Genomic DNA, 13,238 nt, shown 5'->3' on the forward strand with positions numbered 1-13,238 from the left:
TTTCATGGCCAATTCTAAGATAATTTGGATCTCTAGATAATTAATGAAGATAACTTATAAACTGTCAACCAAAATAGGATCTAAAAGTCCAAAATAATATAAATAAATATATAACTAAATAAATAGAAATAAAAAAATTTGTCCTGGTAGGAGAATGAAAACTAATAAATATAGATGGAATGATGGAAATAAGAAAATCATCATTTGGCAGCTGGTATAGAATTAATTCAGCCATGAAACTTCATTAGTTGTTAAAATTACTGGGTAGTAAGTTTAATGAGGAAAAAGATATGTACACAGGTTTTATATATCTGTCTACAAAGTATTAAGCTCAATGAGAAAAAAGAGTAACATTCTAGTGGAGAAGCATGGCAAACATCACCTTAATCAAGTGATCAAATTTACTGTCACACAAGAGGAGTAAATCAAAATCTTGTACTGCCTGATGCAACATAGTTAAATATTATCTGTGACAGTGTTGCCAAAAATGTACATTCTGAATCTAATTCTAGGATGTATCAGACAAATCCTACCTAAGGAATACTATAAAATAGTCTATAATCTTCAAGGGTAAAGATCCTGATGGTGAAGCAGAGATGGAAGAAATGTCTCAGAGTACAGGATTCTGAAGGAGCATAACCAATAATGAAAGCATGGTCATATGCTTGACCCTTTTACCATAGTAAGGGAAAATTCCTGGTATAATTGGGGATATTTGACTGAAGTCTTTGGATTCAAAAGCAAGGGTACTACCAATGCTCATTTCTTAACGTGTTGGTCATATTGTGTTTTTATAGAAGAACACCTACGGGGGTTGGAACTACTGAGATATCTAGAGATGATGGAGTATTATGCAGCAACTTATTTTCCAATGGCTCAAAGAAACTGGTTAGATTATGTTTGTAGCCTCTCTCTAAGACTGAAATTTTTCTGAGTTAAAAATAAAAAAGAATACAAAAGAGAGTATAATTTACAAAGGCCTGCCTACGAAAGAGGAATTGAGGGTGTTTTCCATAAAAAGACACATTTACGAAGAAAAAAAACATAAGACTGATTATTAACAGAAAGTAAGGGAATGAAATAATGCAGAGCCACATGCTTTTCAGAAAGAAAATGACTGAAATGTTTAAGATTCTAACATTTTTCTTCTGGCTGACATTGTTCACTGAGAGTAAGTTCATTTGTCACATTTTTAACTGGCCTCCATAATTGCTTCAGGGATAGACCTTCGGAAAGCAGGCTCATCAGGGAATGGGGTAGGGATATGGGAATTTATGGCTTAAAATGAATAGGGCTCCTATTTGGAATGATGGGAATGTTTTAGTAAAGGATCGTGGTGAAGGTAGCACAGCATTGCGAATGAAGTTAACAGCACTGAAATATGTATCTGAAAGTGATTAAAGGGGAAATGTAGGTTGTATACATGGTAACAGAATACTTTTTTTTAAAGTCCATGGAGCTACAGTACACAAACAGTGAACCCTAAGCTAAATCACATGCTTCTATTTAACAGTACAATTATAAAAATGTGCTGTCATCCATTGTAATAAATGTTCTACACAGATGCAAGGTATTGGTAATGGTATGGTATATGGCAATCCTGCATTTTATGGGAGGGGCAAATGTATATATATATATACACACATATATATATTACCAATAAGTCTTCCCTTGATATACAATTTTTATCTGCTATTTCAGTTAATATTATTTTTTGCTGGAGTGTGCATTCTTCTTTTGAATTTATCACCAGGAAACCCAGAGTCAATTCCAGTTACTCTCTTTAGCCTCGATCTATTAATGGCACTTCAGTTACTGTCATCATCACATGGCTCATAGTTAATTTTTTATTGTTACCTGAATTTCTATGCAGCACAGTGTTCCTATATTTTTAAAATACTTATATTACTCTCTTGAAAGTTGTGTAATTCTTCACCCAGACTTCTTCTCCAACTCTCTCTTAGTTATTCAATTTAATTTGCAAACTATTTTGACCTCAAGAGCTCTGCCACCTTGAAAGAAACATTAGCTAATATAAATATGCAACAGAATTACAGCACTCACATAAACAAAAGTCTCTAAAGATATTATCAAAGATCAGTAGAGCATACAATTTAAGCCCCTGGGAGCTACAAGCAGATGCTTAGACTTACTTTCTAGCTTTTCCACTTAATGCTTGGCTTTGGATTTTCTCCATTTTTATGATTAAAAGTAATGAGTAGTAGGGAGGTCAATATTAGCATTAATATCATAAGATGGTGGTGGATATTAGAAGCATTTAACACAGTTTTTGAAATATTGTGATTTTTTTCGATGCATATTGATCATCATTAGAGGAGCCTTGAATCCTCAGAGAAAATCTCTAGTCATATTTTATATAACCATGTACCAACAAAGCAACAAAGCACCTCAACTTGGGACTACATGGCTTTTTCAACCTTTTACCCCCACCCTCATTAATAAATTATTTTGAATAAAATAGAGCTAATTCCAATACATGCATTTGTGAAACAAAATTAAGTCTTGTGGAGTCATTTTTCATGGACCAAGGCATTTACATCATATGGACACTTTGTGGAATCATGCTAGCAGAAGTAACACAGAGAGGGAAGGCTGGAAAGAAACTGCATTTATTGGGAACCAACTCAATGCTAGGCCAAGTGAGCATTTCATATATACTCACTGAATTTTTCCAACCATATTTTAGATAGGGATTATTGTGCACAGTATATAGATAAGGAAAGTGAGACTTAACTGAGTTATGCCACTTGTCCAAGTAGAAAGCATATTTGGGGCCAGATAACTTGAGAATCTATTTCAAAGTCAAATAAATTTGTTCATTTTACCCAAACCCAAATTTGGGTTAAAACTCCCCTTCCCCATCCCCAATGCACTTTGACATATGAACTATGTATTTAAAATTTTTGGAACTTAATAAATGAAGGTAAATTTCCATTGAGAAACGAACTTTGACAATGCTGGTTTGGGATCCACAGTCAAACTCAGACAAGCCTGCACGCCACTCTTTATACAGTTTTGCTATAAAAGTGAATTCTCATCAAGTTCAGAAATTCACAGTAGAATATAAAAGAGCCGTGTCTCCAGCTTCCAAATAAGATATTTCTAAAATAATTTGGCTGCCATTTGGGCAAATATATATGTGTGTTTTGTCTTGACAGCTTGTCAACTGGCAGACAGTTCTTGAACATCACATTCATTTTAATTTAGTATTGCTAAATTTCTCAATTAGAATTTAGTTTTCACTCTCTGCACAATGAAATCCCCCGTTCTTGCTGGCATTCCTCAGGGTGTACAGGTGCAGGTGCTGGTATTTCTGCAGTAGCAAAGGAAGAAAAATGAAAGGAGGAAGGAGGGGAGGGAAGAGACAGGCTGAAAGAGAACTGTGGTAATGGAGAGGGAAAGGAGATAGCAGCTGACCTTCCTCCTGATATTCACCTTCATGAGAAATGAAGGGAATAATTCACACTTGACAATAAAATAGTGCAGCTGCTTCTGCTTCCTTTAATCAGAGAGGCTGGAGTCAAAGAGAAACCAGACACCCAATGCATAAAATCGATACATAAGGAAGGCCCAAAGGTAAGGTGGGAAATAGATTTAATAAAAATCATTTTAAAAACCACAGCAACATCAATTATTGAACACTTATTTACATTATGGCATACCCTTACCTTGTGTTTTATCATGCAGTTCTCACATAATGAAAGCAGGGTGGAAATTGTTATCCTCACATGGTAGCTAAGGAAAATGGGCGATGATTGAAACTCCCTGAACCTCAAAGCCACCCAGATCATAAGGGATAGAGCCAGAATTCTAAACATGGTCTCTTACTTCAACTTAATTTCAATTCAGCACATTGTCTGGGGTTTTCATTTTTTATGAAATAACTGTTTATATGTGAGGGAGGATTATTTCTTTTAGTCTTTACTCTCTTATCATAGGACATTTTTTAGATAGAGAAAAAATATATACATATATATTTACAGACATATGCATTTCATTACATAGCTAATGATATCTGCAAAAGCTTTTCCTTAGCTGACGATGGTCGTGAAGTTTGCAGAAGTTCTTGAACATTTTTTCAAGGTATTTATTGGGCATATGACTCATATGCCAAGAAGTGGGAACTTCTGACACACTTACAATAAACAGATAAAGACTTGGCCATTAAGATGCAAAAATCATAATAATGAGGAGAAACAGTCTCTCTGTTCATCTTTTGTTAGAAATTAAACTTAAAATGTGTTGTATGTATTGTAGATGTTATGGATTTCTTAAAACTACCTTGCTCTAATCTGATGCAAAGATGAATTAGGCAAATTTGCTGCCCCCAGTGAGTTGAACAGAAAAGAATACAAGAAAATGGAAAAATATGATGATTCAGTTCCTGTTCCTATGTAAAGATCTGCAAAGTACAAACATTGAAGTTGTTTGTTGTTTTTATCATGCTCGTAGTTGTATACAGCTAACTTGCTGTTAGAAAGTCATAGAAGTTTCCTTAGAATAGTGTCATTCCAGCCAGCCATACAGAAGCAATTGGGTTTTGATAAGCAGGAAAAAAGTAAAAATAAAATCCCCTGCACAAGAGATAAAATGGAGTCTGAGAAGGAGAAATACATGGGTAAGATATAAAGATCTGAACTAAATTCTGGTTTTCTAGTGCGATGGGTATATCTACCAAAGTTTTATGGAGATAAGAAAGAAGAGATCAAGGGAAACCAGGCTATGAACAGTCCCCCAGGCTAAGGAGCTTGAGACTCATTCAATGAAAAATGAATTCTTATAGAATGTATAGAAAAATTTTCTCAGACATAAATTCATAGATCAGTTAAGAATTAACAAGGATAGAATTAAGTATATTATTTATAAGGTTACTGAGATAATCCATTGGGAGGTATTAAGAGCTGATCTTGGAGAGTAGTAATAAAACAAAGATGATGTGTTAAGATTCCATTGCAAAGTTAGGAATGACTACAATTAGTGATTAAACGGGCAAGAGGCTGTTGAGGCTTTAAGGAGGAAAAGTAATTCAATGACGTTTCTTCCATTTTGAACATGGGATTTTAGGGTATTTTGTAACATAGATAAAATCATGAAAAGCATAAAGCAAAAAGAAACTCCATAAGCAAAATTAACGTTGAGTTTTGAGTGTGGCATTTGAGCTGTATTCAGGACATCTATGTGAAAATGTTCATGAGGCAGCTGGGATTGTGGATTACCATATTAAGCAGAGAGCTTGGGCTGAGGATATGAATTTAAAACACTCATACTAAGCAAACAGCTGAAACTATGGTTTGACCAAGGAAGACAATGGAAGGAATGAGAGAAGAAGGGGGGAATGGAGGGAGGAAGAGAAGGAATAGGAGGAAATGGAGAATGAGAAGGAGGAGGATGGTTAAGAGGAGGGAGTGAAAGAGAATAAAACTGTGAGAAACAAAGCAATTGTGCTGGTTTAAAAGGATGTATGTCCTCTAGAAAAGCCATGTTTTAATAAAAATCCCACTTCATAAAGGTAGAATAATCCCTATTCAATACTGTATGTTTGAAACTGTAATCAGATCATCTCCCCAGATGATGTGATTTAGTCAAGAGTGGTTGTTAAACTGGATTAGGTGAACACATGTCTCCACCCATCTGGGTGGGTCTTCTTTGGTTTTCTGGAGTTCTATAAAAGAGGAAACGTTTTGGAGAATGGGAGATTCAGAGAGAGCAGAGAATGCTGCAGCACCACGAAGCAGAGTCCACCAGCCAGAGACCTTTGGAGATGAAGAAGGAAAATGCTTCCCGGGGAGCTTCATGAAATTGGAAGCCAAGAGAGAAAGCTAGCAGATAACGCTGTGTCCTCCATGTGCCCTTCCTGCTGAGAGAGAAGACCTGACTGTGTTCGCCATGTGCCTTCTCACTTGAGAGAGAAGCCTTGAACTTCATCGGCCTTCTTGAACCAAGGTATCTTTCCCTGGACCGATGCCTCAGATTGGACATTTCTATAGACTTGTTTTAATTGGGACATTTTCTCGGCCTTAGAACTGTAAACTAGCAACTCATTAAATTTCCCCTTTTAAAAGCCATTCCATTTCTGGTATATTGCATGCCGGCAGCTAGCAAACTAGACCAGCAATATTAAGAGAAACTCATTCTAGCATCAAAGGAGCAGAACAAAAATTGAGAAGGAGAACCAGGATAATGCTTTCACAGAAATAAAGGAAAAATCAAGGAGCATGATATACTTACAAAATGAGGCACCTATTTTATCAATGTTTTCCTTTATTTGAAAGTTATATTCCAAGTTGTTCTCAACAGGTATATCATACCTACACACACACGTGAACACTTCACAATGACTTACTAAAATAGGTCAACATGTCAAGACCACATTGGAAAGGTAAAGACGCTATGTAATGAACGTGAAAATGAACACCAAATTTAGCTTTGAAAACCACACTTAATATTTCGCTTGTATTTTATCCACAGTAAAGATGTTGTTGAGGACACTGCATATCCAGATATTTCATTCTGGTCTTCATATCTGTAAATATTTGTAATTTTCCTGACCCTGTAAATACAGTTCTTGGTTTAGTGCCAAATTTTGGGGCTTGGCATGATGAATGCACATGTCTACATTCAACGTATCCCAATCTTTATGTTACATCCCCACCTGTCTGCTTCCTTTGTTTTCTCATATTCACCTGGTTCTAATTTATGTGACCTTGCCGCATGCTATATATCCTTAGAAGTTAACTTACAGTGAATTTTCAACAAAATAGGGCACATATTATAAACATATATGTGATCTTATATTTTGAAATATGGTTCCTACCTACTACTTTTTCAAACGAGGAAGAGATCTAAAATACCTCTAAATACAGAAGTCTGGGGTGAGAAGCTTCTTGTATTAAGCCCAGGGTTTGGGGCATATTAGCAGATCCCAAAAGGAACACAAAGATGAAAAAACAGATTCTGATATATAAACTTGCTCTGCAATGTATAATGGATGTTTCACTGGCTCAAAGAAAAAGTTATTTCTATTTTTTTTCTTTTTTTGTAAAATGTAATGGGTGATTCAATGGCTCAGAAAAAGTGAGAGTGGGTCAGTGATGCTCCTAGAAAAGGTCAGTTAAGGTTAAGTGGCCACAAAACTGAAGTCTCTTTGGTAACTGTGATTGTTTCATCCACTCTAGACTCTCCCCACCAGCTCAATTCAGTATCTGGCTGACTACAGACCTACGCTTTTCTCTTTTCTTCTATGTGCTGCATCTGCATGTGAATAGACACAAACAAATAATTAAACATCAAGCAAATATCAGAAGGATTATCCCGGCATGTTGAAACAAATCTTGATAAATCCGCCTCAGTAACAATACTCGAACTATGATGATATGAGAGGAATACAAATTTAGTCTATTTAAGCATTTTTGCATAAGGAGAAATATTGTAATAAAACTCTTCTGTCAATTCCTATTACTAGAGGATGAACGTTATTGAGCTGTGAAACTTAGGCCAAAAAAAGGGATTTGGCCATACAAATTTGAGATAAGACAGTAATAAATATCTTTTATTCAGTAGCATGCCATTCTTGATGCCAGGAGCTATTTTAAAGATGCCCCTTCACAGGTCTGTGAAATTGGATGCATACATACCCAAAATGGACATCTCTGGCACTGTAGCATGATAGGGTCCATTAAGAAATTCTGGTGCGTTGTCGTTTATATCTTGAACTTTAATAATAAATTCAGAAGGAGGCTCAAGAGGTTTGTTTGTCTCCCAATCCACTGCCTGGGCTGTTAGGGTGTACTCAGCCTTCTCCTCTCGGTCAAGTCTTTTTATAGCATGGATATCTCCTGTTACATCATTTATTTGAAAGATTGTCCCAGCTCCATCGCCTGATAGGATATACTTGATTTTTTTGCTTCCTGGATCCAGGTCTGTGTGTAGCTAAAATGAAAAGTGGCATTAGTTAGTGATAAGACAATCTTGCAATGATATATTTTAGCTTCCTCCTCATTGAATATTAACCTTTCCTTTTACATTAATTGTAACTTCATCAATTTCTGTTAACAGTGGCTATAAAAAAGAGTTTATGTAACTGTATTATATATACTCTTCTTAAACAATTGATAAATATATTTGAAGTGATTATTATTAGCTACCTTCTATGGATGACTATTTGCATGTCAAGAACTTTGTGAATCACTTCTCATGTAATAATTCTCTCATTTTTATAGAAAAAACTCAATGTGTTACAATATTTCACATGACACGTGAGAAATCTGAAGTTGAACAAAGCACATAATAACCACACTAAAATTTACAATTCATGTAACCAAATATGGAAAGTACAGAATTCAACACAAATCTGTCTCCTATGTTCATATAAATAGATTAATTCTAATAATCTGATCTTATATTAAAACCTTAAGTTTGAATAAGGTTTGATCTTTCCCTTTGATTTTGACTCTTCAGGGCCAGGAAAAATATTTCCATTTTACAGAGAAGGAGACTGAGGGCAGTCAATATGAGCACGTTTACCAACAGTGAAAACCTTCTGAAAAGTGACAATTTTGACACATTAGAGTCATGGCCACAAATATTTATTTACCAAACCGGTAATCTGCTTGAACATTTTGGTAAATTGTAGGGAAACAGAATCATTGACTTCAAAGTTCTCACAGTTGACTCTCAAGAGAGTGACAAGTGTCCTGATATATGGTGCTTTTCCTTTATATTATGATGACTCCTGTTTTTTTTTAAAGTAACAAGATACATATTCTTTAGTTTGCATTTTTAGCAATCCAGTGGATTAAAGCTGCAAAATACTCCTTAAATGTGCATATTTTCATTTCAGCTCAGTTTCTTAAATGCCAATATAGCTCCTGTTGCTTCAGTTTCAGTAAGAGGATTCAAATACTTATTCCTTAAAAAAAATAAGAGAAAAAAAGAAACTGTCTTACGGAAAGAAGCTCCTAGAAATTCAAAAGACATTGAGTTCTCTTGGGATCCCTTTTATTCAGAACAGGCTCTTTCACTTTTTTCTGTCAATTCAAATTGTATTTAGTGCTTCAATAAATGAAAAGAAAGGATTGCAAAAAAAAAAAAAAGATAAAGTAGCAACAAAGAATCCAAATGAATGTAGATCTCCTACTTTATTTTTGAGTATTTAAAAAATGTTAAAGTATAAGATTGCATCAAATATTTATTGAATCTCAAAATGTATCCCTTTCTTTTATTGTGTTAAATTTATTAACAGGAACAAATATTGAAATGCCACTTTATCTTAATGAATGTGGGATTATAATTCATTAATGTGATATTAATCCTAATTTATGATATTTTAATTTATGTGCATTTTAACATTTCTATTAGCATTTTTATTAAAAAAGAAAATTTGAATGATACATCATTCACAGAGACTTCCATTCACATACAAGGCATTTCTGAGACTGAGAAGATATTGTTACTTGTGACTTTTGACCACAGTATTTTTGTTAATTACAAAATAGGTCATCCAAATTGATTTTATTATTATTTGTTTTTATCCTAAAACTTATGCAACATTTCCTTTGATTTTTCAACAATTTTTGTTTTTTAAAGTTAGTAAATTTTGTTTTAATCTTAATTTGGATGTTCATGTCCCCTTGTGCTTAACAATACATGAGATAGAAAGATGAGCAATCATGTGTTTTTTGTTTTCTGTGTTCTTTTTGTATCATGTATGGCGAGGTCACATTTCATTCTTTTTTCCATGCGAGCATCCCATTAATGCAGCATCATTTGTTGAATTTCTGTTTGTTTTTGTTAGCTTCTTTGTTTGGGAAGTGCGTGGACCCGTAATCGAACCCGGGTCTCCCACGTTGCAGGTGAGCGTTCAACCACTGAAATACCCTTGTACCCAATCATGTATTTTTGAAAGAGTATAAAACAAGCTAATGTTCAAGTCTCTCTAACTATGTGAATTGGGAAATTAATGCATTGTTTGAGCTTCAGTTATTTGGTCCACAACATGGGGATCAGATATCTACCCAGCAGAGTGGATTTAATATCTAAAACCATAGATTTCAAAAATATTAGAAAATTGAAGTGGCTGTTGTAAGTGTGCGATAATTAAAACTATTTTTATCTCATACTCTATTCAACCATATACAACTATTTGAAAACACTGTGACAAGCCCAGTTTCAGTCCAAACAAATTTCCAAAGCTCCATTTGAAGATAGTTCCATTTGAAGAAAGCAATAGCACTATGAAAACAACTTAGTAAACACTACATGCTTCCCCTCTCCTTGGGAAATTCATTTTTAGCCAACACCAGTGAAGTCCAGACCCCTGGTCCAAATGCTAATGATAATTTTGAAACACAGACTATTATGTTCCCATAATCATTCATTTTATCTTCTAAATTGTATCACACATGCACAAATACTTTTGCATAGCTCTTGTGGGTAAGCAATTCAAAATTACAAAGATAAGTCTTGTGGGTGTGCAAGAATGATAATGTAAAGATAGCAAATGCACATAAAATTCTACATCTAGAACTAAGAAGGATTTGGGTGCATGGTTGCCAGCTGCTGCTTTCTACATTGGTCTTCACGTAAGTCTATCATAGCATGCTCAATTCACTTGAGTGCAACTGCAACTCCCTGTTAAGTTACCCCACCCTGTGGCATATCTGTGAGATTGTGTAGCTCAAGATAATATCCAAAATGTGCTGAATATTCACACAATTGTGCGTCATCTGGATGTGGGAGGACTATTTCTCCCAGGGCTGCTTCTGTAGTGTAAGGACCACATGCAAATTGTCCTAGGGTGATGAAACTCTTTGGGTTGGTTGTAGCACAAAAATACCTCATCCAGTTATGTAATAAACATATGCAGAGCCACCCCTGCTCTTCCATGCACTGTCCTATGTGCTGAGCACTGAACAAGAGAGACAGGTCTCTTCCTGCAAAGACGCATAGTTTAGTGGGAGATAAACACAAGTAAATAAAAAATTTAGGGGAAGTATAGTTGTTATTATTATTAGTCATTTATTGCCTACTTATTATTTCATGAACACATTATATGTAGAAATCCAATGTAATTCTCACAATATAGGTGACAATTTCTCCATTTTGCCAATGAGAAGAGTGTCATAAATTTTATGGAACTTATCCTGAAAATGCACATCAGCTAGTGGTGGTCATAACAGCACAAGGCTAAGAGTCAATTTCAAGAATACAAAAGCATTTTAAGAGTTATGCCAAGGGAAGTACAGAGGGCGATGGGAACATAGAAAAATTTTAGTTAACCCTGAAAGGTTGGTGTAGAAGGACAAAAAGGTCTCCTCAAACAGGTAATGGTTAAACCTTCAGATCCCAAAGAGGAAATGAGGAAGTACTGTGCCTGGCTGAATTAATAAACTCACTGCTAGAGAAAACAGAAATGATTTAATCTGGAGAAAGTTTGGAATTGACAAGAGAAGTGGCAAGAAATGAAGATAGAAAGGATGGGAGAAGCCAGATTGTGCAGAGTTTCGAAACCAAGATATAGAGCTTGGAATTGAACAAAAAAGCAGTGAGAGTCCATAAATCAAAAGGATTCAGTCAAGTGTCCAACATGACCATAGTTTCCTTCTAATAAGATTGAAGTGGTTGGTGTATGCATATAAGCAAAGGCCATGGAAACAAAGGGAAGAAATATGAGTTAGGAGAGAAAGTTAAGACACCAGTTCACAAAGTTGTCTCAATTATAGTTCCAAAGTTCAGTCAGCACCAATGATCTGAATAAATGATGTACAAACAGATGAATCCTAAATCATCTGGTCACTCACCATCTGGTCAGCCTATTTGGAGAAGCATAGAGCACCAGGTGGACAAAGAGTGATCTTAAACCCTCTATTTAATTCTTCTAGTTCAAAGATCCTAACAGGACTGCTACCTTAGATGAGCCGAATTGTATATATAAGCATCATTACAACCTCATCACCTTCCAAACATTTGCACAGCATTCCCTGATTAAACTGCTAGTTTGTAATATAAAAGTCATGAGAGGAAGCATTGGTATTTTCTCTTTGTATTCCTATTGCCTAGTAAATGCCTGACATGTAGAAATTGCAGTAAATATTTGTGGAGTGAAGTGACTGTAAACAAAGGAAAGAGCATTTTCTCATTTGATTTTCAAAACAATGATTTAAAGAAAGGTACAAAGGAATTTAGAAAAGTTAAATGCAAAGATCTAAATTCCTATCAACTATAAATGCAAAGCCCTTGAGCTGCCACAAGTATGTGTTCAATTTTAGCATCCAACATAGGAACTAAGACACAGTAAATGGGTGGGTTAATGAAAAGAAGAATAAGGAATTATTGGATATATGGATGGATAATTGGTAGATAATGGGGGCATTGATAGATGCAATTTTTTTATAACTCAGATATCAGTGTTCTCAGGATCAGCGTAATAGTCTGGGCCTTCAATACTACCTACAGCCCTCCCTCTCATAGCTTATGCATATTTATCGTGAGAAAAAAATATATATTCAAACTACTTTCCCATCCTCTCACACAGGATCCCCATGACCCTAAGATAGTCTTAGAACAAACGAGAATGTAGAAGATTAATTCTTCTCTATGAGTACCTATTTTAATATCACATTATGATTAATTGCTAGAAATGATTAGATTCTGTCGATTACCTCTTCTAGAATGAGAGATGAGGACTAGGATTCAGTGAACTACAGGGGAACTCAATTCTTCATCAGAAAATTGATTAGCTCTGGCATCAGAACTTATTTTGAAGTTCCATATATCCAGAAGGAATTCATGGTGAGTCTCTCAAATTGCATACTTTCCTCTTGAGAAATGTCTAAGTAACTGAGATAGAACCAGTATCTTTTGGAACCTAAAAGGGTTAAAAGGGATGAATTCAACATGAATCTCTTTCACTTTCTTATCTGCACTTGTCATGAGTCTGTCGACCCTTAGAGAAAACAGCAAGCTCAACCCTCTCAAATCAAACTGCATCATAGAAAGCAGTATATTCCCAGTGTCTAGTAAAATGCATGTCAGGGAGAAACCATGCTGTCATTTTCTTCAATGAATAGGCTGATAATATAATCCTATAGCTATGACCATTTGATGTCAAAATAGGGCCAGGGATGCATGACTTCTTATATGGGTTCTTAATATACTTTCTACCTGCTTATTCAAAAAAAAAGGTGGGGAGAAGCAGGGAATTAAATGCAACAAGGCAT

At 35.2% G+C, this 13,238-nt stretch overlaps 1 protein-coding gene across 1 annotated transcript in view; it reads right to left on the reverse strand.

Annotated features, from left to right (window-relative positions):
• The window catches only part of CDH8 (cadherin 8), a 347,818-nt gene that overhangs the window by 230,528 nt on the left and 104,052 nt on the right, over nt 1-13,238 (reverse strand). Inside the window, exon 2 of the mRNA XM_077132617.1 lies at nt 7,656-7,950. Within this exon, the coding sequence (XP_076988732.1) occupies nt 7,656-7,950 (295 nt within the window). The remainder of the gene's footprint in view (nt 1-7,655; nt 7,951-13,238) is intronic.

The sequence above is a fragment of the Tamandua tetradactyla genome, chromosome 16, assembly GCF_023851605.1.
Source record: "Tamandua tetradactyla isolate mTamTet1 chromosome 16, mTamTet1.pri, whole genome shotgun sequence".
NCBI classification, from domain to species: Eukaryota; Metazoa; Chordata; class Mammalia; order Pilosa; family Myrmecophagidae; genus Tamandua; species Tamandua tetradactyla.